This window comes from Salmo salar, unplaced genomic scaffold (assembly GCF_905237065.1).
Source record: "Salmo salar unplaced genomic scaffold, Ssal_v3.1, whole genome shotgun sequence".
Taxonomy (NCBI): Eukaryota; Metazoa; Chordata; class Actinopteri; order Salmoniformes; family Salmonidae; genus Salmo; species Salmo salar.
Window position 1 is genome coordinate 323,447 of NW_025547989.1, and position 23,985 is coordinate 347,431.

At 45.6% G+C, this 23,985-nt stretch overlaps 1 protein-coding gene across 1 annotated transcript in view; it reads right to left on the bottom strand.

Annotated features, from left to right (window-relative positions):
- The window catches only part of LOC106583356 (butyrophilin subfamily 2 member A2-like), a 69,071-nt gene that overhangs the window by 7,990 nt on the left and 37,096 nt on the right, over positions 1–23,985 (bottom strand). Inside the window, exons 4-6 of the mRNA XM_045711788.1 lie at positions 7,929–8,285; positions 855–1,139; positions 542–655 (exon numbers count right to left, since the gene is read on the bottom strand). Of these exons, the coding sequence (XP_045567744.1) occupies positions 542–655; positions 855–1,139; positions 7,929–8,285 (756 nt within the window). The remainder of the gene's footprint in view (positions 1–541; positions 656–854; positions 1,140–7,928; positions 8,286–23,985) is intronic.

Sequence of the window (23,985 nt, forward strand, 5' to 3'; positions counted from 1 at the left end):
GCCTGGTTCCTCTGGTCTACCCAGTACAGCCAGTAGAGGACTCTTAATGATGAGACATCAAGGACCATTCAGACATCAAGGTTAAACTCACCTTCGGTATGTTTAATATCTCTGACTGAGTGTAACGCCCTGGCCATAGAGAGGGTTTTTTGTTCTTTATTTTGGTTAGGCCAGGGTGTTACATTGGGTGGGCGTTCTATGTTCCTTTTTCTATGTTTTTGTATTTCTTTGTTTTGGGCCGTGTGTGGCTCCCAATCAGGCACAGCTGAAGCTCGTTGTTGCTGATTGGGAGTTACACATAAGGAGCATGTTTTTCCTTTCGGTTTTGTGGGTAATTGTTTCTGTCATTGTGTTTCACCTGACAGGACTGTTTGGCTGTCAGTTTATTGTTTTGTAGTTGTATAGTGTTCCGTTTGAATTAAATATGATGAACACTAACTCTGCTGCATTTTGGTTCACTCTCTCTTCAGACAGCCGTTACACTGAGGGACTCTTAATGATGAGACATCAAGGACCAGTCAGAGATCAAGGTTAAACTCACCTTCAGTATATTTTATCCACATGTAGAAACTAATAGCTGAAGCTGCAAGAAATGCAACAGCTGCTGCTATTAGACCAACAATCAACCCTACGTGTGATTTAGGAAACACGTCATCTGAAACAGAGAAGCCATGTCAAACCATTACAACACCTACATATATACTGTACAGGAAGTAAAGCATCATTTATAAATACTACTGAAAAGAGACCAATAAGGTCATCCCCTAGGAAACCATTCTCCACTAACTAGTCTAACTAACTAGTCTAACTAACAAGAGGTCTCAGGTATTTGGGTTAACCAATGAAGACCTCACTTGGGACATGAATCTCTGTCTCCTTCAGGTGGTTGATCTCCTTCTGGTGAACTCTACAGGTGAACCTGTTGGTGTCAGTCTGGTCCACGGTGACATGTCGTCTCACAGAGTAGAGGCACTCTGAGTCCCTGTGTCTCTCTGGAGGTCCATCAGCAGGGAGGATGGTTCCAGAACTGTCCAGCCACTCCATCTCAGGTTCAGGAAACCAGCCTCCAGACTCACACTTCAGGACCACCCCCCAGCCTTTGGTTCCATCAATAGATATCACTGGCTGAGATACAGCACCTACACAGATACCAGATAAAACAGATCACTGGCTGAGATACAGCACCTATACAGACACCAGATAAAACAGATCACTGGCTGAGATACAGCACCTACACAGATACAAGATAAAACAGATCACTGGCTGAGATACAGCACCTACAGATACAAGATAAAACAGATCACTGGCTGAGATACAGCACCTACAGATACAAGATAAACCAGATCACTGGCTGAGATACAGCACCTACACAGATACCAGATAAAACAGATCACTGGCTGAGATACAGCACCTACACAGATACAAGATAAACCAGATCACTGGCTGAGATACAGCACCTACACAGATACCAGATAAAACAGATCACTGGCTGAGATACAGCACCTACACAGATACCAGATAAAACAGATCACTGGCTGAGATACAGCACCTACACAGATACAAGATAAAACAGATCACTGGCTGAGATACAGCACCTACACAGATACCAGATAAAACAGATCACTGGCTGAGATACAGCACCTACACAGATACCAGATAAAACAGATCACTGGCTGAGATACAGCACCTACACAGATACCAGATAAAACAGATCACTGGCTGAGATACAGCACCTACACAGATACAAGATAAAACAAATCACTGGCTGAGATACAGCACCTACACAGATACAAGATAAAACAGATCACTGGCTGAGAAAGTATTTTCCCCCTTTCTAATTTTCTCTACTTTTGCATATTTTTGATACTGAATGTTATCAGATCTTCAACCAAAACCTGATATTAGATCAGAGGAACCTGATATTAGATCAGAGGAACCTGATATTAGATCAGAGGAACCTGATATTAGATCAGAGGAACCTGATATTAGATCAGAGGAACCTGATATTAGATCAGAGGAACCTGATATTAGATCAGAGGAACCTGATATTAGATCAGAGGAACCTGATATTAGATCAGAGGAACCTGATATTAGATCAGAGGAACCTGATATTAGATCAGAGGGAACCTGATATTAGATCAGAGGAACCTGATATTAGATCAGAGGAACCTGATATTAGATCAGAGGAACCTGATATTAGATCAGAGGAACCTGATATTAGATAAAGGGAACCTGATATTAGATCAGAGGGAACCTGATATTAGATCAGAGGAACCTGATATTAGATAAAGGGAACCTGATATTAGATCAGAGGAACCTGATATTAGATCAGAGGAACCTGATATTAGATCAGAGGAACCTGATATTAGATCAGAGGAACCTGATATTAGATCAGAGGGAACCTGATATTAGATCAGAGGAACCTGATATTAGATCAGAGGAACCTGATATTAGATCAGAGGAACCTGATATTAGATCAGAGGAACCTGATATTAGATCAGAGGAACCTGATATTAGATCAGAGGGAACCTGATATTAGATCAGAGGAACCTGATATTAGATCAGAGGAACCTGATATTAGATCAGAGGGAACCTGATATTAGATAAAGGGAACCTGATATTAGATCAGAGGAACCTGATATTAGATCAGAGGGAACCTGATATTAGATAAAGGGAACCTGATAATAGATCAGAGGGAACCTGATATTAGATCAGAGGGAACCTGATATTAGATCAGAGGAACCTGATATTAGATCAGAGGAACCTGATATTAGATCAGAGGAACCTGATATTAGATCAGAGGAACCTGATATTAGATCAGAGGAACCTGATATTAGATCAGAGGAACCTGATATTAGATCAGAGGAACCTGATATTAGATCAGAGGGAACCTGATATTAGATCAGAGGAACCTGATATTAGATCAGAGGAACCTGATATTAGATAAAGGGAACCTGATATTAGATCAGAGGAACCTGATATTAGATCAGAGGAACCTGATATTAGATCAGAGGAACCTGATATTAGATCAGAGGGAACCTGATATTAGATAAAGGGAACCTGATATTAGATCAGAGGAACCTGATATTAGATCAGAGGGAACCTGATATTAGATAAAGGGAACCTGATAATAGATCAGAGGGAACCTGATATTAGATCAGAGGAACCTGATATTAGATCAGAGGAACCTGATATTAGATCAGAGGAACCTGATATTAGATCAGAGGAACCTGATATTAGATCAGAGGAACCTGATATTAGATCAGAGGAACCTGATATTAGATCAGAGGAACCTGATATTAGATCAGAGGAACCTGATATTAGATCAGAGGGAACCTGATATTAGATCAGAGGAACCTGATATTAGATCAGAGGAACCTGATATTAGATCAGAGGAACCTGATATTAGATCAGAGGAACCTGATATTAGATAAAGGGAACCTGATATTAGATCAGAGGAACCTGATATTAGATAAAGGGAACCTGATATTAGATCAGAGGAACCTGATATTAGATCAGAGGGAACCTGATATTAGATAAAGGGAACCTGATATTAGATCAGAGGAACCTGATATTAGATCAGAGGAACCTGATATTAGATCAGAGGAACCTGATATTAGATAAAGGGAACCTGATATTAGATCAGAGGGAACCTGATATTAGATAAAGGGAACCTGATATTAGATCAGAGGAACCTGATATTAGATCAGAGGAACCTGATATTAGATCAGAGGGAACCTGATATTAGATCAGAGGAACCTGATATTAGATCAGAGGAACCTGATATTAGATCAGAGGAACCTGATATTAGATCAGAGGAACCTGATATTAGATCAGAGGAACCTGATATTAGATCAGAGGGAACCTGATATTAGATCAGAGGAACCTGATATTAGATCAGAGGAACCTGATATTAGATCAGAGGAACCTGATATTAGATAAAGGGAACCTGATATTAGATCAGAGGAACCTGATATTAGATCAGAGGAACCTGATATTAGATCAGAGGGACCTGAGTTTACAACAAACAAAAAAACTATACTTATCTTATTTAATTAAAACAGTTATTCAACACCCAATTCCCCTGTGTGAAAAAGTAATTTCCACCTTACACTCAATAACTGGTTTTGCCACCTTTACCTGCAATGAGCAAATGCTTCCTGTAGTTGTTGATCAGTCTCTCACATCGCTGTGGAGGAGTTTTGGCCCACTATTGCATGCAGAACTACTAACTCAGCGACATTTGTGGGTTTCCAAGCATGAACTGTTCGTTTCAAGTCCTGCCTCTACATCTCAATTGGGATTAGGTCTGGACTTTGACTAGGCCATTCAATTCCAGCAGCATGGTAGAGTGTCTAGTGTTGGTTACCAATCTAACAGCAGCATGGTAGAGTGTCTAGTGTTGGTTACCAATCTAACAGCAGCATGGTAGAGTGTCTAGTGTTGGTTACCAATCTAACAGCAGCATGGTAGAGTGTCTAGTGTTGGTTACCAATCTAACAGCAGCATGGTAGAGTGTCTAGTGTTGGTTACCAATCTAACAGCAGCATGGTAGAGTGTCTAGTGTTGGTTACCAATCTAACAGCAGCATGGTAGAGTGTCTAGTGTTGGTTACCAATCTAACAGCAGCATGGTAGAGTGTCTAGTGTTGGTTACCAATCTAACAGCAGCATGGTAGAGTGTCTAGTGTTGGTTACCAATCTAACAGCAGCATGGTAGAGTGGCAGTTATACAGTTATACAGTGGTGTTAAAATCCCAACCCTCCCCTGATACATCCCTCTGAGTCCACCCCTCTCTTTATCCATGTCTTGTTTAGTCTGATGTCTCTGAGTCCACCCCTCTCTTTATTCATGTCTTGTTTAGTCTGATGTCTCTGAGTCCACCTCTCTCTTTATCCATGTAAAACCCAGTTGGGATGAAATGGAAAGCGAGCCAGGCCTAATCGACCCAACATCAGTGCCTGACCTCGTGGTTGGATTGGAAGAAAGTCCCCACAACAATGTTCCATCATCTAGTGGAAAGCCTTCCCAGAAGAGTGGAGGCTGTTATAGCAGCAAAGGGGACCAACTCCATATTAATGACCCTGATTTTGGAATGAGATTTTCAATGAGCAGGTGAACACATACTTTTGGTCATGTAGTGTTTCTACCTAATGTTAGATAATAGCAGGTGTCCACATACTTTTGGTCATGTAGTGTATAAATCTCATGATTCAATGATTATTATTATGAGTAAGTAGTGTGTCTGTGTGTGTGTCTGTGTCTGTGTGTGCATTGTCATGTTTTTAAGGTTTGCTCAATATCTGAGGCAGGGTTGATGAGCAGGTAGTGATGATGCTGGTTTTGATAAGTGACTATCTGAGGCAGGGTTGATGAGCAGGTAGTGATGATGCTGGTTTTGATAAGTGACTATCTGAGGCAGGGTTGATGAGCAGGTAGTGATGATGCTGGTTTTGATAAGTGAATATCTGAGGCAGGGTTGATGAGCAGGTAGTGATGATGCTGGTTTTGATAAGTGAATATCTGAGGCAGGGTTGATGAGCAGGTAGTGATGATGCTGGTTTTGATAAGTGACTATCTGAGGCAGGGTTGATGAGCAGGTAGTGGTGATGCTGGTTTTGATAAGTGACTATCTGAGGCAGGGTTGATGAGCAGGTAGTGATGATGCTGGTTTTGATAAGTGACTATCTGAGGCAGGGTTGCTTTCTTGATCTTGACCATTAGTTAGATTTTCTCTGCATTTAGGACCAATTTGATCTGAAAGAGGTGATGATGACAACAAACACTTCCTGCGATTTGAGAAATGCCTAGTCAACAACATTCAACACTTCCTGCTATTTGAGACATACCTAATCAACAACATTAAACACTTCCTGCTATTTGAAAAATACCTAGTCAACAACATTAAACACTTCCTGCTATTTGAGACATACCTAATCAACAACATTAAACACTTCCTGCTATTTGAGAAATACCTAGTCAACATTAAACACTTCCTGCTATTTGAGACATACCTAGTCAACAACATTAAACAATTCCTGCTATTTGAGAAATACCTAGTCAACAACATTAAACACTTCCTGCTATTTGAGAAATACCTAATCAACAACATTAAACACTTCCTGCTATTTGAGACATACCTAGTCAACAACATTAAACACTTCCTGCTATTTGAGAAATACCTAGTCAACATTAAACACTTCCTGCTATTTGAGAAATACCTAGTCAACAACATTAAACACTTCCTGCTATTTGAGACATACATAATCACCAACATTAAACACTTCCTGCTATTTGAGACATACATAATCACCAACATTAAACACTTCCTGCTATTTGAGAAATGCCTAATCAACAACATTAAACACTTCCTGCTATTTGAGACATACCTAATCAACAACATTAAACACTTCCTGCTATTTGAGAAATACCTAGTCAACAACATTAAACACTTCCTGGTCTAGTGTGGGATCAGGGTTATAGATGATGTCCCATCTTCATATAGATGGACATTTGCATCAGCAATGTTTTCACACAAGTTATTACTTAACTAGTGAACAATAACGGCCCAAGAACAGAACCCTGCAGCACTCCAGTATTAACAGAAAGATGGTCAGAAGTCATGAACAGAACCCTGCAGCACTCCAGTATTAACAGAAAGATGGTCAGAAGTCATGAACAGAACCCTGCAGCACTCCAGTATTAACAGAAAGATGGTCAGAAGTCATGAACAGAACCCTGCAGCACTCCAGTATTAACAGAAAGACGGTCAGAAGTCATGAACAGAACCCTGCAGCACTCCAGTATTAACAGAAAGATGGTCAGAAGTCATGAACAGAACCCTGCAGCACTCCAGTATTAACAGAAAGATGGTCAGAAGTCATGAACAGAACCCTGCAGCACTCCAGTATTAACAGAAAGATGGTCAGAAGTCATGAACAGAACCCTGCAGCACTCCAGTATTAACAGAAAGATGGTCAGAAGTCATGAACAGAACCCTGCAGCACTCCAGTATTAACAGAAAGATGGTCAGAAGTCATGAACAGAACCCTGCAGCACTCCAGTATTAACAGAAAGATGGTCAGAAGTCATGAACAGAACCCTGCAGCACTCCAGTATTAACAGAAAGATGGTCAGAAGTCATGTCATCAACCTGAATACATTGTGATGTAACACTGAGATAATCATTAAACCAGCAACAGCTTTACTTGAATGACATCAATAATTCACTGTGTCAAAAGCCTTGGACAAATCAATTAACAAAGCAGCACAACGCTGTTGACTATACAATACCTTCTCTATAGTATGTATTACTATCAGTACATAGTAACTACTGTGAGTCAACAGCAGGTAGTAGGAATATTAGGACACTACAGCAGGTAGTAGGAATATTAGGACACTACAGCAGGTAGTAGGAATATTAGGACACTACAGCAGGTAGTAGGAATACTGGGACACAGCCAGTGTGACATTGTGGGAGGTTTTGATGTGTGAGGAGTGTGTTGTAAAGGCTGAGTGATGAGCAGCTGAATACATGATCTATAACAGAGGAAGGAAGACCAGCTGAATACATGATCTATAACAGAGGAAGGAAGACCAGCTGAATACATGATCTATAACAGAGGGAGGAAGACCAGCTGAATACATGATCTATAACAGAGGAAGGAAGACCAGCTGAATACATGATCTATAACAGAGGAAGGACTGATGAGGGAGGAAGACCAGCTGAATACATGATCTATAACAGAGGAAGGAAGACCAGCTGAATACATGATCTATAACAGAGGAAGGAAGACCAGCTGAATACATGATCTATAACAGAGGAAGGAATGATGAGGGAGGAAGACATGTTGATATTTTAGCAGCCAATCATTTAGCCAGATTTACCAATACAACCTCTGATCACATCTCCAGTATTCATGACTCACCAACAAGGAGTTGAACGGTGGTTTCCTTCACCTGGCTGGTCAGTGTTGGAATGAAGCACCTGTAGCTTCCAGCATCAGAGAGAGTAACTCTGGTCAGCTTTAAGGAGACATTGCCGTTCTTCAGTTCTTCATTAAACATTGATGTCCTTCCCCTGTAGGATGGAACCTGCTCCACATTGGAGTCTCGACCGCTACGGTAAAGATGGACGTTTCCTGCTTTCAGGTTCAATCTTGTCCACCTCACTACCATGTTCTCAGCACTGACACTGGGTTTCAGGGAACATGGTAGAATGACGTCATCACCAGCTAAGGCAACGACTGGGTCAGCCGGTCCAACAACCTGAACCTCAGACGACCCTGGAGAAAAACAGATGACAGTCAAAGATAATTGGTAACTTCCTGTTCTTCGATGGACTTTGGCTGATCACATGACACCATTTCATTCCTATGTGAAGACTCAATAGTGAATTGAAGCCAAATGAAGTCAGTTTTATGATGGCGTCTTACTGATAGTTGTGGCTGCTTTGTGTGATGTATTGTTGTCTATACCTTATTTCCCTTTGTGCTGTTCTGTGTCCCCAATAATGTTTGTACCATGTTTTGCTGCCATTTTGTTGTCATGTTATGTTGCTACCATGTAATGTTTCTACCTTGTTGTTGTCATGTTATGTTGCTACCATGTTATGTTTCTACCTTGTTGTTGTCATGTTGTGTTGCTACCATGTTGTTGTCATGTGTTGCTACCATGTTGTTGTCATGTTGTGTTGCTACCATGTTGTGTTGTTGTCTTAGGTCTCTCTTTGTGTAGTGTTGTGTTGTCTATCTTGTTGTGATGTGTGTTTTGTCCTATATTTTATATTTATATTTATTTATATTTTAAATTCCAGCCCCCAACCCCGCCGGAGGCCTTTTGCCTTTTGGTAGGCCGTCACTGTAAATAAGAATTTGTTCTTAACTGACTTGGTTAAATAAATAAATAAAAAGAAATAAAAAGATCACGGTCACATTTCTCTCTGATTTGGGTCATATTCATTTTGACAAGCTTCAATACAGCTGCACTATAATTCACAGCAATCACTGCCAACGTGCTGCACACCAAACAATGGTGCACTGTCCCAGACCCCTCATCCCAGACCCCTCATCCCAGACAGTACATTGTCCCAGACCCCTCATCTCAGACAGTACATTGTCCCAGACCCCTCATCCCAGACAGTACATTGTCCCAGACTCCTCATCCCAGACAGTACATTGTCTCAGACCTCTCATCCCAGACAGTACATTGTCCCAGACTCCTCATCCCAGACAGTACATTGTCCCAGACCCCTCATCCCAGACAGTACATTGTCCCAGACTCCTCATCCCAGACAGTACATTGTCCCAGACCCCTCATCCCAGACAGTACCCTCTAACACAACAGGAGTGATGGTTACTGATAATGGACCTCTGTGCGCCTATGTAGATATTCCATTAAAAAAATCTGTCGTTTTCAGCTACAATAGTCATTTATAACATTAACAATGTAGATATTCCATTAAAATGTGTTTTTTTGTTTAGTTTCGACCCAATGATTCGTCTGACAAACAAAGAACTTTGCATCCTTTGGTTCCAGGATCACAGACAAACAAAGAACTTTGCATCCTTTGGTTCCAGGATCACAGACAAACAAAGAACTTTGCATTCTTTGGTTCCAGGATCACAGACAAACAAAGAACTTTGCATCCTTTGGTTCCAGGATCACAGACAAACAAAGAACTTTGCATCCTTTGGTTCCAGGAGACAAACAAAAAAAAGGAAGAAGATCAAGATGATTTTCATAAATTAACTTAATGACTAATAAATATGCACAATCGTTTGTCTCTACATTAACTAACATATTCTTCTCAATTGTAAATGTTTTTCTTGACTCGTTATGACGTTATAACTACTTAAATTTGCTTCCCCTGTAATGTTTTGTCGTCAGCCATCTTTGCTGAAGAAAGCCAACAGGGACGGGTGTCTCGCGTCAAAAAAATCGTCACTCGATATGATTGGTCATCTAAAAACCTTGGGACCCAAAATGCATAATGAGTGCTCTAACTCCCCCTTGTGGTGGTCTGGAGCAATGAAGCGGTGATGCTGGGTACCTCTAACTCCCCCTTGTGGTGGTCTGGAGCAATGAAGCGGTGATGCTGGGTACCTCTAACTCCCCCTTGTGGTGGTCTGGAGCAATGACATGGTGATGCTGGGTACCTCTAACTCCCCCTTGTGGTGGTCTGGAGCAATGACATGGTGATGCTGGGTACCTCTAACTCCCCCTTGTGGTGGTCTGGAGCAATGACATGGTGATGCTGGGTACCTCTAACTCCCCCTTGTGGTGGTCTGGAGCAATGAAGCTGTGATGCTGGGTACCTCTAACTCCCCCTTGTGGTGGTCTGGAGCAATGAAGCGGTGATGCTGGGTACCTCTAACTCCCCCTTGTGGTGGTCTGGAGCAATGAAGCTGTGATGCTGGGTACCTCTAAGTCCCCCTTGTGGTGGTCTGGAGCAATGAAGTGGTGACGCAGGGTACCGTACTAAACCACACATTACCTCTTAAGTACCGCAGCGTAATCACAACTTTTAAAGGAGGAACCACTGTATATAATATATTCTGACTAGATCAGATGGTGGTAAACTATATAACCTTCCTGTATTCTGACTAGATCAGATGGTGGTAAACTATATAACCTTCCTGTATTCTGACTAGATCAGATGGTGTTAAACTATATAACCTTCCTGTATTCTGACTAGATCAGGTGGTGGTAAACTATATAACCTTCCTGTATTCTGACTAGATCAGATGGTGGTAAACTATATACAGTGGGGGGAAAAAGTATTTAGTCACCCACCAATTGTGCAAGTTCTCCCACTTAAAAAGATGAGAGAGGCCTGTAATTTTCATCATAGGTACACGTCAACTATGACAGACAAAATGAGAAAGAAAATTCCAGAAAATCACATTGTAGGATTTTTTATGAATTTATTTGCAAATTATGGTGGAAAATAAGTATTTGGTCACCTACAAACAAGCAAGATTTCTGGCTCTCACAGACCTGTAACTTCTTCTTTAAGAGGCTCCTCTGTCCTCCACTCGTTACCTGTAATGGCACCTGTTTGAACTTGTTATCAGTATAAAAGACACCTGTCCACAACCTCAAACAGTCACACTCCAAACTCCACTATGGCCAAGACCAAAGAGCTGTCAAAGGACACCAGAAACAAAATTGTAGACCTGCACCAGGCTGGGAAGACTGAATCTGCAATAGGTAAGCAGCTTGGTTTGAAGAAATCAACTGTGGGAGCAATTATTAGGAAATGGAAGCCATACAAGACAACTGATAATCTCCCTCGATCTGGGGCTCCACGCAAGATCTCACCCCGTGGGGTCAAAATGATCACAAGAACGGTGAGCAAAAATCCCAGAACCACACGGGGGGACCTAGTGAATGACCTGCAGAGAGCTGGGACCAAAGTAACAAAGCCTACCATCAGTAACACACTACGCCGCCAGGGACTCAAATCCTGCAGTGCCAGACGTGTCCCCCTGCTTAAGCCAGTACATGTCCAGGCCCGTCTGAAGTTTGCTAGAGAGCATTTGGATGATCCAGAAGAGGATTGGGAGAATGTCATATGGTCAGATGAAACCAAAATAGAACTTTTTGGTAAATACTCAACTCCGTCGTGTTTGGAGGACAAAGAATGCTGAGTTGCATCCAAAGAACACCATACCTACTGTGACGCATGGGGTGGAAACATCATGCTTTGGGGCTGTTTTTCTGCAAAGGGACCAGGACGACTGATCCGTGTAAAGGAAAGAATGAATGGGGCCATGTATCGTGAGATTTTGAGTGAAAACCTCCTTCCATCAGCAAGGGCATTGAAGATGAAACTTGGCTGGGTCTTTCAGCATGACAATGATCCCAAACACACCGCCCGGGCAACGAAGGAGTGGCTTCGTAAGAAGCATTTCAAGGTCCTGGAGTGGCCTAGCCAGTTTCCAGATCTCAACCCCATAGAAAATCTTTGGAGGGAGTTGAAAGTCCGTGTTGCCCAGCGACAGCCCCAAAACATCACTGCTCTAGAGGAGATCTGCATGGAGGAATGGGCCAAAATACCAGCAACAGTGTGTGAAAACCTTGTGAAGACTTACAGAAAACATTTGACCTGTGTCATTGCCAACAAAGGGTATATAACAAAGTATTGAGATAAACTTTTGTTATTGACCAAATACTTATTTTCCACCATAATTTGCACATAAATTCATTAAAAATCCTACAATGTGATTTTCTGGAAAAAAAAATCTCATTTTGTCTGTCATAGTTGACGTGTACCTATGATGAAAATTACAGGCCTCTCTCATCTTTTTAAGTGGGAGAACTTGCACAATTGGTGGCTGACTAAATACTTTTTTCCCCCACTGTAACCTTCCTGTATTCTGACTAGATCAGATGGTGGTAAACTATATAACCTTCCTGTATTCTGACTAGATCAGATGGTGGTAAACTATATAACCTTCCTGTATTCTGACTAGATCAGATGGTGGTAAACTATATAATTTCCTGTATTCTGACCAGTGTCTTCTACTGTCACTATGATTGGTGGATAGAGGCCAGGATAAACAGACTGGTAGTCTATATTGTCACTATGAATGGTGGATAGAGGACAGACTGGTAGTCTATATTGTCACTATGAATGGTGGATAGACAGACTGGTAGTCGATATTGTCACTATGAATGGTGGATAGAGGACAGACTGGTAGTCTATATTGTCATTATGAATGGTGGATAGAGGACAGGATAGACAGACTGGTAGTCTATAGTGTCACTATGAATGGTGGATAGACAGACTGGTAGACTATATTGTCACTATGAATGGTGGATAGACAGACTGGTAGTCGATATTGTCACTATGAATGGTGGATAGAGGACAGACTGGTAGTCTATATTGTCATTATGAATGGTGGATAGAGGACAGGATAGACAGACTGGTAGTCTATATTGTCACTATGAATGGTGGATAGACAGACTGGTAGACTACACTGACCTGCGGTATAGTAAAAGTCAGCACATGGAAAAGCGTAAATAAGGGAAGGACCACAACACCCTGTTCAGCAGATGGAGTGATCAGTAGATGGAGTGTTCAGCAGATGGAGTGTTTAGTAGATGGAGTGTTCAGCAGACGGAGTGTTCAGCGGACGGAGTGATCAGCAGATGGAGTGTTCAGCAGATGGCGTGTTCAGCAGATGGCGTATTCAGCAGATGGAGTATTCAGCAGATGGAGTGTTCAGTAGATGAAGTGATCAGGAGATGGAGTGTTCAGTAGATGGAGTGTTCAGCAGATGGAGTGATCAGCAGACGGAGTGTTCAGCAGATGGAGTGATCAGCAGATGGAGTGATCAGCAGATGGAGTGTTCAGCAGATGGAGTGTTCAGCAGATGGAGTGTTCAGCAGATGGAGTGATCAGCAGATGGAGTGATCATCAGATGGAGTGTTCAGCAGATGGAGTGTTCAGCAGATGGAGGGTTCAGTAGATGGAGTGTTCAGCAGATGGAGGGTTCAGTAGATGGAGTGTTCAGCAGATGGAATGTTAAAGATCATGTTGCTATAGGTTACTATTAAACTGTGTATGGTGCAATAGATGATAGGACACAAAACACACTGTTGACCATTTAGAAATAATCAAATAAAAAAAATCCCATATCTCTTAAAAATACTTGTAATCATTCTTTGTATGATAACCAGTACAAAATATACTGATAATTGTGCACATTTTCACCCTAATTATTAATTTACAAATTATAGAGGACGGGAGTCTTATTATGAAGAAATCGAGATAATACGTGACCTGGAAGTATTTAGTTCTTCTTGCCTGCTTCACACCAGTCATAAGGCATTACCATAGAGAATGACAGAGGCCTCTAGTGGCCAATAGGCTGTTTTAGCATGTGCAGCGCCATTTAGGGCTTCCACCATTTTAAAGGGGTCAAAGTAGCCAACTAGGTGGGAATTCCTATGGGTTGTAGCCTCAATGGCGCTGCCCATGCTGTAACAGATCGAATGAAATCAAGCTTTATTTATACAGCACATTTCAGACATGAATGCAACACAATGTGCTTCACAGTAAAAAAATGAATAAAAAAAACAAAGAAAATAAAAACTGAAATATTTACTACACAACAAATATAAAAGAGGATAAAAAACAAAAGAGTAACAACAAACTTCATGACTAAAAAGCAGGAAAAGCAAAAAAGGTGTGTTCTCTGGCTGGGGACATAGTAACTAAAGGCTGGGGGCATAGTAACTAAAGGCTGGGGGCATAGTAACTAAAGGCTGGGGGCCCATAGTAACTAAAGGCTGGGGCCATAGTAACTAAAGGCTGGGGGCATAGTAACTAAAGGCTGGTGACATAGTAACTAAAGGCTGGGGGCATAGTAACTAAAGGCTGGGGCCATAGTAACTAAAGGCTGGGGCCATAGTAACTAAAGGCTGGGGCCATAGTAACTAAAGGCTGGGGGCATAGTAACTAAAGGCTGGGGGCATAGTAACTAAAGGCTGGGGGCATAGTAACCAAAGGCTGGGGACATAGTAACTAAAGGCTGGGGACATAGTAACTAAAGGCTGGGGACATAGTAACTAAAGGCTGGGGACATAGTAACTAAAGGCTGGGGGCATAGTAACTAAAGGCTGGGGCCATAGTAACTAAAGGCTGGGGCCATAGTAACTAAAGGCTGGGGGCATAGTAACTAAAGTCTGGGGGCATAGTAACTAAAGGCTGGGGGCCCATAGTAACTAAAGGCTGGGGGCCCATAGTAACTAAAGGCTGGGGGCCCATAGTAACTAAAGGCTGGGGGCCCATAGTAACTAAAGGCTGGGGGCCCATAGTAACTAAATGCTGGGGGCATAGTAACTAAAGGCTGGGGCCATAGTAACTAAAGGCTGGGGACATAGTAACTAAAGGCTGGGGGCATAGTAACTAAAGGCTGGGGGCATAGTAACTAAAGGCTGGGGGCATAGTAACTAAAGGCTGGGGGCATAGTAACTAAAGGCTGGGGACATAGTAACTAAAGGCTGGGGGCATAGTAACTAAAGGCTGGGGCCATAGTAACTAAAGGCTGGGGCCATAGTAACTAAAGGCTGCGGGCATAGTAACTAAAGGCTGGGGGCATAGTAACCAAAGGCTGGGGGCATAGTAACTAAAGGCTGGGGACATAGTAACTAAAGGCTGGGGACATAGTAACTAAAGTCTGGGGGCATAGTAACTAAAGTCTGGGGGCATAGTAACTAAAGTCTGGGGGCATAGTAACTAAAGGCTGGCGGCATAGTAACTAAAGGCTGGGGGCATAGTAACTAAAGGCTGGGGGCATAGTAACTAAAGGCTGGGGGCATAGTAACTAAAGGCTGGGGCATAGTAACTAAAGGCTGGGGGCATAGTAACTAGAGGCTGGGGACATAGTAACTAAAGGCTGGGGACATAGTAACTAAAGGCTGGGGACATAGTAACTAAAGGCTGGGGGCATAGTAACTAAAGGCTGGGGGCATAGTAACTAAAGGCTGGGGGCATAGTAACTAAAGGCTGGGGGCATAGTAACTAAAGGCTGGGGGCATAGTAACTAAAGGCAGGGGGCCCATAGTAACTAAAGGCTGGGGGCCCATAGTAACTAAAGGCTGGGGGCCCATAGTAACTAAAGGCTGGGGGCATAGTAACTAAAGCCTGGGGGCATAGTAACTAGAGGCTCGGGGCATAGTAACTAAAGGCTGGGGGCATAGTAACTAAAGGCTGGGGGCATAGTAACTAAAGGCTGCGGGCATAGCAACTAAAGGCTGGGGGCATAGTAACTAAAGGCTGGGGGCCCATAGTAACTAAAGGCTGGGGGCATAGTAACTAAAGGCTGGGGGCATAGTAACTAAAGGCTGGGGGCATAGTAACTAAAGGCTGGGGGCATAGTAACTAAAGGCTGGGGGCATAGTAACTAAAGGCTGGGGGCATAGTAACTAAAGGATGGGGGCATAGTAACTAAAGGCTGGGGGCATAGTAACTAAAGGCTGGGGGCCATAGTAACTAAAGGCTGGGGGCATAGTAACTAAAGGCTGGGGACATAGTAACTAAAGGCTGGGGGGCATAGTAACTAAAGGCTGGGGGCATAGTAACTAAAGGCTGGGGGCCCATAGTAACTAAAGGCTGGGGGCCCGTAGTAACTAAAGCCTGGGGACATAGTAACTAAAGGCTGGGGGCCCATAGTAACTAAAGGCTGGGGGCCCATAGTAACTAAAGGCTGGGGACATAGTAACTAAAGGCTGGGGGCATAGTAACTAAAGGCTGGGGGCATAGTAACTAAAGGCTGGGGGCATAGTAACTAGAGGCTGGGGCATAGTAACTAAAGGCTGGGGACATAGTAACTAAAGGCTGGGGGCATAGTAACTAAAGGCTGGGGGCATAGTAACTAAAGGCTGGGGCCATAGTAACTAAAGGCTGGGGGCATAGTAACTAAAGGCTGGGGGCATAGTAACTAAAGGCTGGGGGCATAGTAACTAAAGGCTGGGGGCATAGTAACTAAAGGCTGGGGGCATAGTAACTAAAGGCTGGGGCATAGCAACTAAAGGCTGGGTGCATAGTAACTAAAGGCTGGGGGCATAGTAACTAAAGGCTGGGGGCCCATAGTAACTAAAGGCTGGGGGCATAGTAACTAAAGGCTGGGGGGCCCATAGTAACTAAAGGCTGGGGGCATAGTAACTAAAGGCTGGGGGCATAGTAACTAAAGGCTGGGGGCATAGTAACTAAAGGCTGGGGGCATAGTAACCAAAGGCTGGGGGCATAGTAACTAAAGGTTGGGGGCCCATAGTAACTAAAGGCTGGGGGCATAGTAACTAAAGGCTGGGGGCATAGTAACTAAAGGCTGGGGGCATAGTAACTAAAGGCTGGGGGCATAGGAACTAAAGGGTGGGGGCATAGGAACTGAAGGCTGGGGGCATAGTAACTAAAGGTTGGGGGCCCATAGTAACTAAAGGCTGGGGGCATAGTAACTAAAGGCTGGGGGCATAGTAACTAAAGGCTGGGGGCATAGTAACTAAAGGGTGGGGGCATAGTAACTGAAGGCTGGGGGCATAGTAACTAAAGGTTGGGGGCCCATAGTAACTAAAGGCTGGGGGCATAGTAACTAAAGGCTGGGGGCATAGTAACTAAAGGCTGGGGGCATAGTAACTAAAGGGTGGGGGCATAGTAACTGAAGGCTGGGGGCATAGTAACTAAAGGCTGGGGGCATAGTAACTAAAGTCTGGGGCATAGTAACTAAAGGCTGGGGGCCCATAGTAACTAAAGTCTGGGGCGTAGTAACTAAAGGCTGGGGGCCCATAGTAACTAAAGGCTGGGGGCATAGTAACTAAAGGCTGGGGGCATAGTAACTAAAGGCTGGGGGCATAGTAACTAAAGGCTGGGGACATAGTAACTAAAGGCTGGGGCCATAGTAACTAAAGGCTGGGGACATAGTAACTAAAGGCTGGTGACATAGTAACTAAAGGCTGGGGCCATAGTAACTAAAGGCTGGGGGCATAGTAACTAAAGGCTGGGGCCATAGTAACTAAAGGCTGGGGGCATAGTAACTAAAGGTTGGGGCCATAGTAACTAAAGGCTGGGGGCATAGTAACTAAAGGCTGGGGGCCCATAGTAACTAAAGGCTGGGGGCATAGTAACTAAAGGCTGGGGGCATAGTAACTAAAGGCTGGGGACATAGTAACTAAAGGCTGGGGGCATAGTAACTAAAGGCTGGGGCAGAGTAACTAGAAGCTGACTCTCCATGCTCTTGGTCCTGGGCTTTGAGAAGAGAAAACGTTTTACGACCTGAATTCTGTGTATCTCTTCAACTGAGATGGTAAAACGTCTTCTCTTTTCTGTCAAAAACATGGCGACACTTCCTTTAGTCTAACAATGTTTGCCACTTCCTACTTAATTTTCACCGCTCTCTACTTTGTGCGCCACGGACGGACACTATTTTCACGCAACTTCGATACAGCTACGATTTTCGTAACAATTTAGGAGACAATTTTCGCTGACTCTTTTCCTAAACTTTAAATAATTAAACTAATTCTCCTAACCTGCTACGAAACATTCCCTTCCGTATGTTAGTATTGTGTAAATAGTGTTTGTCTACCAGACACCCTACAGCACCACCACACCCCAAACTGTCCTGTCTGATCAGACAACACAGCGGCGACAAGACATCTACATTTCCTGCACTTGAATTCGCCCCGTTTCTTTCTTGTTAATATTATGTTCAGATAATAAAATAGCCTACAGGATAAATAATGAAGGAATAATGTTGTGTCCTACCTGTCGTTATCAATGAAACACTGATGAACAGAATCCCTAAACACCAGGCCGCCGAGGTAGGAAAGGTCTTCATTTCACTACAAAACAAGTCTGACTCCAAGGTAAAGCTGTTTTGTAACTGGTAAATGTAACTGCAGCTTTCAAAATAATTCCCTAAGGGTTAATGTCAGTGACAGAAACTGTACCATAGAAGTATCTTTTGAACACTCAAATATCTGGGCTCACAGCACTTCAGAGTAGTTGATTAGAGAGACTACCATACTCATGGGAAACAATATCCCGGATGAGCCCCACTATTGTTATGTTCCCCAGCAAGAAAACCAAAAATGTTGCTCCAACAGAAAGGGGAACTAACAAAGAGTCACTGACAACCACCAAAAGGAAACAGGTGGTTTTAGGAGGGGTTCTGAAAAACAGTCATGAAAATTGATTAGCAACAACAGGGACATCTCCGCTGTCCAGATCCCCAGTACCCTAACCCTAAACAATGAGTACATCTCCTCTGTCCAGACCCACATGTTCACTCCTCCATCCCTAGTGGCTGCATTATTGTCTGCCACTTGGCCTTAAATTGTACCACTTTGTTTTTCTCGGTCGCCCATGCTATTTCAATATTTCAATAATAAATCATTAGATTGTTCCGTTGTGTTAATGGATTGATTTCCAGGTTTTTGTTATACCTTTTTCAAGAAAATCATCCAGCCCATTTGTTATCTTTTATTTCCTTTTTTATTTAACCTTTTTTTTAAACTACTCAGTTAAGATCAAATTCTTATATACAATGACGGCCTACACCGGCCAAACCCAGACAATGCTGGGCCAATTGTGCGGCGCCCTATTGGACTCCCAATCACGTCCGGTTGTGAAACAGCTGGAATGGAACCAGGGTGTCTGTAGGGACTCCTCTAGCACTGAGATGCAGGGCCTTAGACCGCTGTGATACAGCCTGGAATGGAACCAGGGTCTGTAGGGACTCCTCAACCACTGAGATGCAGGGCCTTAGACCGCTGTGATACAGCCTGGAATGGAACCAGGGTCTGTAGGGACTCCTCTAGCACTGAGATGCAGGGCCTTAGACCGCTGTGATACAGCCTGGAATGGAACCAGGGTCTGTAGGGACTCCTCTAGCACTGAGATGCAGGGCCTTAGACCGCTGTGATACAGCCTGGAATGGAACCAGGGTCTGTAGGGACTCCTCAACCACTGAGATGCAGGGCCTTAGACCGCTGTGATACAGCCTGGAATGGAACCAGGGTCTGTAGGGACTCCTCTAGCACTGAGATGCAGGGCCTTAGACCGCTGTGATACAGCCTGGAATGGAACCAGGGTCTGTAGGGACTCCTCTACCACTGAGATGCAGGGCCTTAGACCGCTGTGATACAGCCTGGAATGGAACCAGGGTCTGTAGGGACTCCTCAACCACTGAGATGCAGGGCCTTAGACCGCTGTGATACAGCCTGGAATGGAACCAGGGTCTGTAGGGACTCCTCTAGCACTGAGATGCAGGGCCTTAGACCGCTGTGATACAGCCTGGAATGGAACCAGGGTCTGTAGGGACTCCTCTAGCACTGAGATGCAGGGCCTTAGACCGCTGTGATACAGCCTGGAATGGAACCAGGGTCTGTAGGGACTCCTCTAGCACTGAGATGCAGGGCCTTAGACCGCTGTGATACAGCCTGGAATGGAACCAGGGTCTGTAGGGACTCCTCTAGCACTGAGATGCAGGGCCTTAGACCGCTGTGATACAGCCTGGAATGGAACCAGGGTCTGTAGGGACTCCTCAACCACTGAGATGCAGGGCCTTAGACCGCTGTGATACAGCCTGGAATGGAACCAGGGTCTGTAGGGACTCCTCTAGCACTGAGATGCAGGGCCTTAGACCGCTGTGATACAGCCTGGAATGGAACCAGGGTCTGTAGGGACTCCTCTAGCACTGAGATGCAGGGCCTTAGACCGCTGTGATACAGCCTGGAATGGAACCAGGGTCTGTAGGGACTCCTCTACCACTGAGATGCAGGGCCTTAGACCGCTGTGATACAGCCTGGAATGGAACCAGGGTCTGTAAGGACTCCTCTAGCACTGAGATGCAGGGCCTTAGACCGCTGTGATACAGCCTGGAATGGAACCAGGGTCTGTAGGGACTCCTCTAGCACTGAGATGCAGGGCCTTAGACCGCTGTGATACAGCCTGGAATGGAACCAGGGTGTCTGTAGGGACTCCTCTAGCACTGAGATGCAGGGCCTTAGACCGCTGTGATACAGCCTGGAATGGAACCAGGGTCTGTAGGGACTCGTCTAGCACTGAGATGCAGGGCCTTAGACCGCTGTGATACAGCCTGGAATGGAACCAGGGTCTGTAGGGACTCCTCAACCACTGAGATGCAGGGCCTTAGACCGCTGTGATACAGCCTGGAATGGAACCAGGGTCTGTAGGGACTCCTCTAGCACTGAGATGCAGTGCCTTAGACCGCTGTGATACAGCCTGGAATGGAACCAGGGTCTGTAGAGACTCCTCTAGCACTGAGATGCAGGGCCTTAGACCGCTGTGATACAGCCTGGAATGGAACCAGGGTGTCTGTAGGGACTCCTCTAGCACTGAGATGCAGGGCCTTAGACCGCTGTGATACAGCCTGGAATGGAACCAGGGTCTGTAGGGACTCCTCTAGCACTGAGATGCAGGGCCTTAGACCGCTGTGATACAGCCTGGAATGGAACCAGGGTCTGTAGGGACTCCTCAACCACTGAGATGCAGTGCCTTAGACCACTGTGATACAGCCTGGAATGGAACCAGGGTCTGTAGGGACTCCTCTAGCACTGAGATGCAGGGCCTTAGACCGCTGTGATACAGCCTGGAATGGAACCAGGGTCTGTAGGGACTCCTCTAGCACTGAGATGCAGGGCCTTAGACCGCTGTGATACAGCCTGGAATGGAACCAGGGTCTGTAGGGACTCCTCTAGCACTGAGATGCAGGGCCTTAGACCGCTGTGATACAGCCTGGAATGGAACCAGGGTCTGTAGTGACTCCTCTAGCACTGAGATGCAGTGCCTTAGACCGCTGTGATACAGCCTGGAATGGAACCAGGGTCTGTAGGGACTCCTCTAGCACTGAGATGCAGGGCCTTAGACCGCTGTGATACAGCCTGGAATGGAACCAGGGTCTGTAGGGACTCCTCTAGCACTGAGATGCAGGGCCTTAGACCGCTGTGATACAGCCTGGAATGGAACCAGGGTCTGTAGGGACTCCTCTAGCACTGAGATGCAGGGCCTTAGACCGCTGTGATACAGCCTGGAATGGAACCAGGGTCTGTAGGGACTCCTCTAGCACTGAGATGCAGGGCCTTAGACCGCTGTGATACAGCCTGGAATGGAACCAGGGTCTGTAGGGACTCCTCTAGCACTGAGATGCAGGGCCTTAGACCGCTGTGATACAGCCTGGAATGGAACCAGGGTCTGTAGGGACTCCTCTAGCACTGAGATGCAGGGCCTTAGACCGCTGTGATACAGCCTGGAATGGAACCAGGGTCTGTAGGGACTCCTCTAGCACTGAGATGCAGGGCCTTAGACCGCTGTGATACAGCCTGGAATGGAACCAGGGTCTGTAGGGACTCCTCTAGCACTGAGATGCAGGGCCTTAGACCGCTGTGATACAGCCTGGAATGGAACCAGGGTCTGTAGGGACTCCTCTAGCACTGAGATGCAGGGCCTTAGACCGCTGTGATACAGCCTGGAATGGAACCAGGGTCTGTAGGGACTCCTCTAGCACTGAGATGCAGGGCCTTAGACCGCTGTGATACAGCCTGGAATGGAACCAGGGTCTGTAGGGACTCCTCTAGCACTGAGATGCAGGGCCTTAGACCGCTGTGATACAGCCTGGAATGGAACCAGGGTCTGTAGGGACTCCTCTAGCACTGAGATGCAGGGCCTTAGACCGCTGTGATACAGCCTGGAATGGAACCAGGGTCTGTAGGGACTCCTCTAGCACTGAGATGCAGGGCCTTAGACCGCTGTGATACAGCCTGGAATGGAACCAGGGTCTGTAGGGACTCCTCTAGCACTGAGATGCAGGGCCTTAGACCGCTGTGATACAGCCTGGAATGGAACCAGGGTCTGTAGGGACTCCTCTAGCACTGAGATGCAGGGCCTTAGACCGCTGTGATACAGCCTGGAATGGAACCAGGGTCTGTAGGGACTCCTCTAGCACTGAGATGCAGGGCCTTAGACCGCTGTGATACAGCCTGGAATGGAACCAGGGTCTGTAGGGACTCCTCAACCACTGAGATGCAGGGCCTTAGACCGCTGTGATACAGCCTGGAATGGAACCAGGGTCTGTAGGGGACTCCTCTAGCACTGAGATGCAGGGCCTTAGACCGCTGTGATACAGCCTGGAATGGAACCAGGGTCTGTAGGGACTCCTCTAGCACTGAGATGCAGGGCCTTAGACCGCTGTGATACAGCCTGGAATGGAACCAGGGTCTGTAGGGACTCCTCAACCACTGAGATGCAGGGCCTTAGACCGCTGTGATACAGCCTGGAATGGAACCAGGGTCTGTAGGGACTCCTCTACCACTGAGATGCAGGGCCTTAGACCGCTGTGATACAGCCTGGAATGGAACCAGGGTCTGTAGGGACTCCTCTAGCACTGAGATGCAGGGCCTTAGACCGCTGTGATACAGCCTGGAATGGAACCAGGGTCTGTAGGGACTCCTCTAGCACTGAGATGCAGGGCCTTAGACCGCTGTGATACAGCCTGGAATGGAACCAGGGTCTGTAGGGACTCCTCTAGCACTGAGATGCAGGGCCTTAGACCGCTGTGATACAGCCTGGAATGGAACCAGGGTCTGTAGGGACTCCTCTAGCACTGAGATGCAGGGCCTTAGACCGCTGTGATACAGCCTGGAATGGAACCAGGGTCTGTAGGGACTCCTCTAGCACTGAGATGCAGGGCCTTAGACCGCTGTGATACAGCCTGGAATGGAACCAGGGTCTGTAGGGACTCCTCTAGCACTGAGATGCAGGGCCTTAGACCGCTGTGATACAGCCTGGAATGGAACCAGGGTCTGTAGGGACTCCTCTAGCACTGAGATGCAGGGCCTTAGACCGCTGTGATACAGCCTGGAATGGAACCAGGGTCTGTAGGGACTCCTCTAGCACTGAGATGCAGGGCCTTAGACCGCTGTGATACAGCCTGGAATGGAACCAGGGTCTGTAGGGACTCCTCTAGCACTGAGATGCAGGGCCTTAGACCGCTGTGATACAGCCTGGAATGGAACCAGGGTCTGTAGGGACTCCTCAACCACTGAGATGCAGGGCCTTAGACCGCTGTGATACAGCCTGGAATGGAACCAGGGTCTGTAGTGACTCCTCAACCACTGAGATGCAGGGCCTTAGACCGCTGTGATACAGCCTGGAATGGAACCATGGTCTGTAGGGACTCCTCTAGCACTGAGATGCAGGGCCTTAGACCGCTGTGATACAGCCTGGAATGGAACCAGGGTCTGTAGGGACTCCTCTAGCACTGAGATGCAGTGCCTTAGACCGCTGTGATACAGCCTGGAATGGAACCAGGGTCTGTAGGGACTCCTCTAGCACTGAGATGCAGGGCCTTAGACCGCTGTGATACAGCCTGGAATGGAACCAGGGTCTGTAGGGACTCCTCAACCACTGAGATGCAGGGCCTTAGACCGCTGTGATACAGCCTGGAATGGAACCAGGGTCTG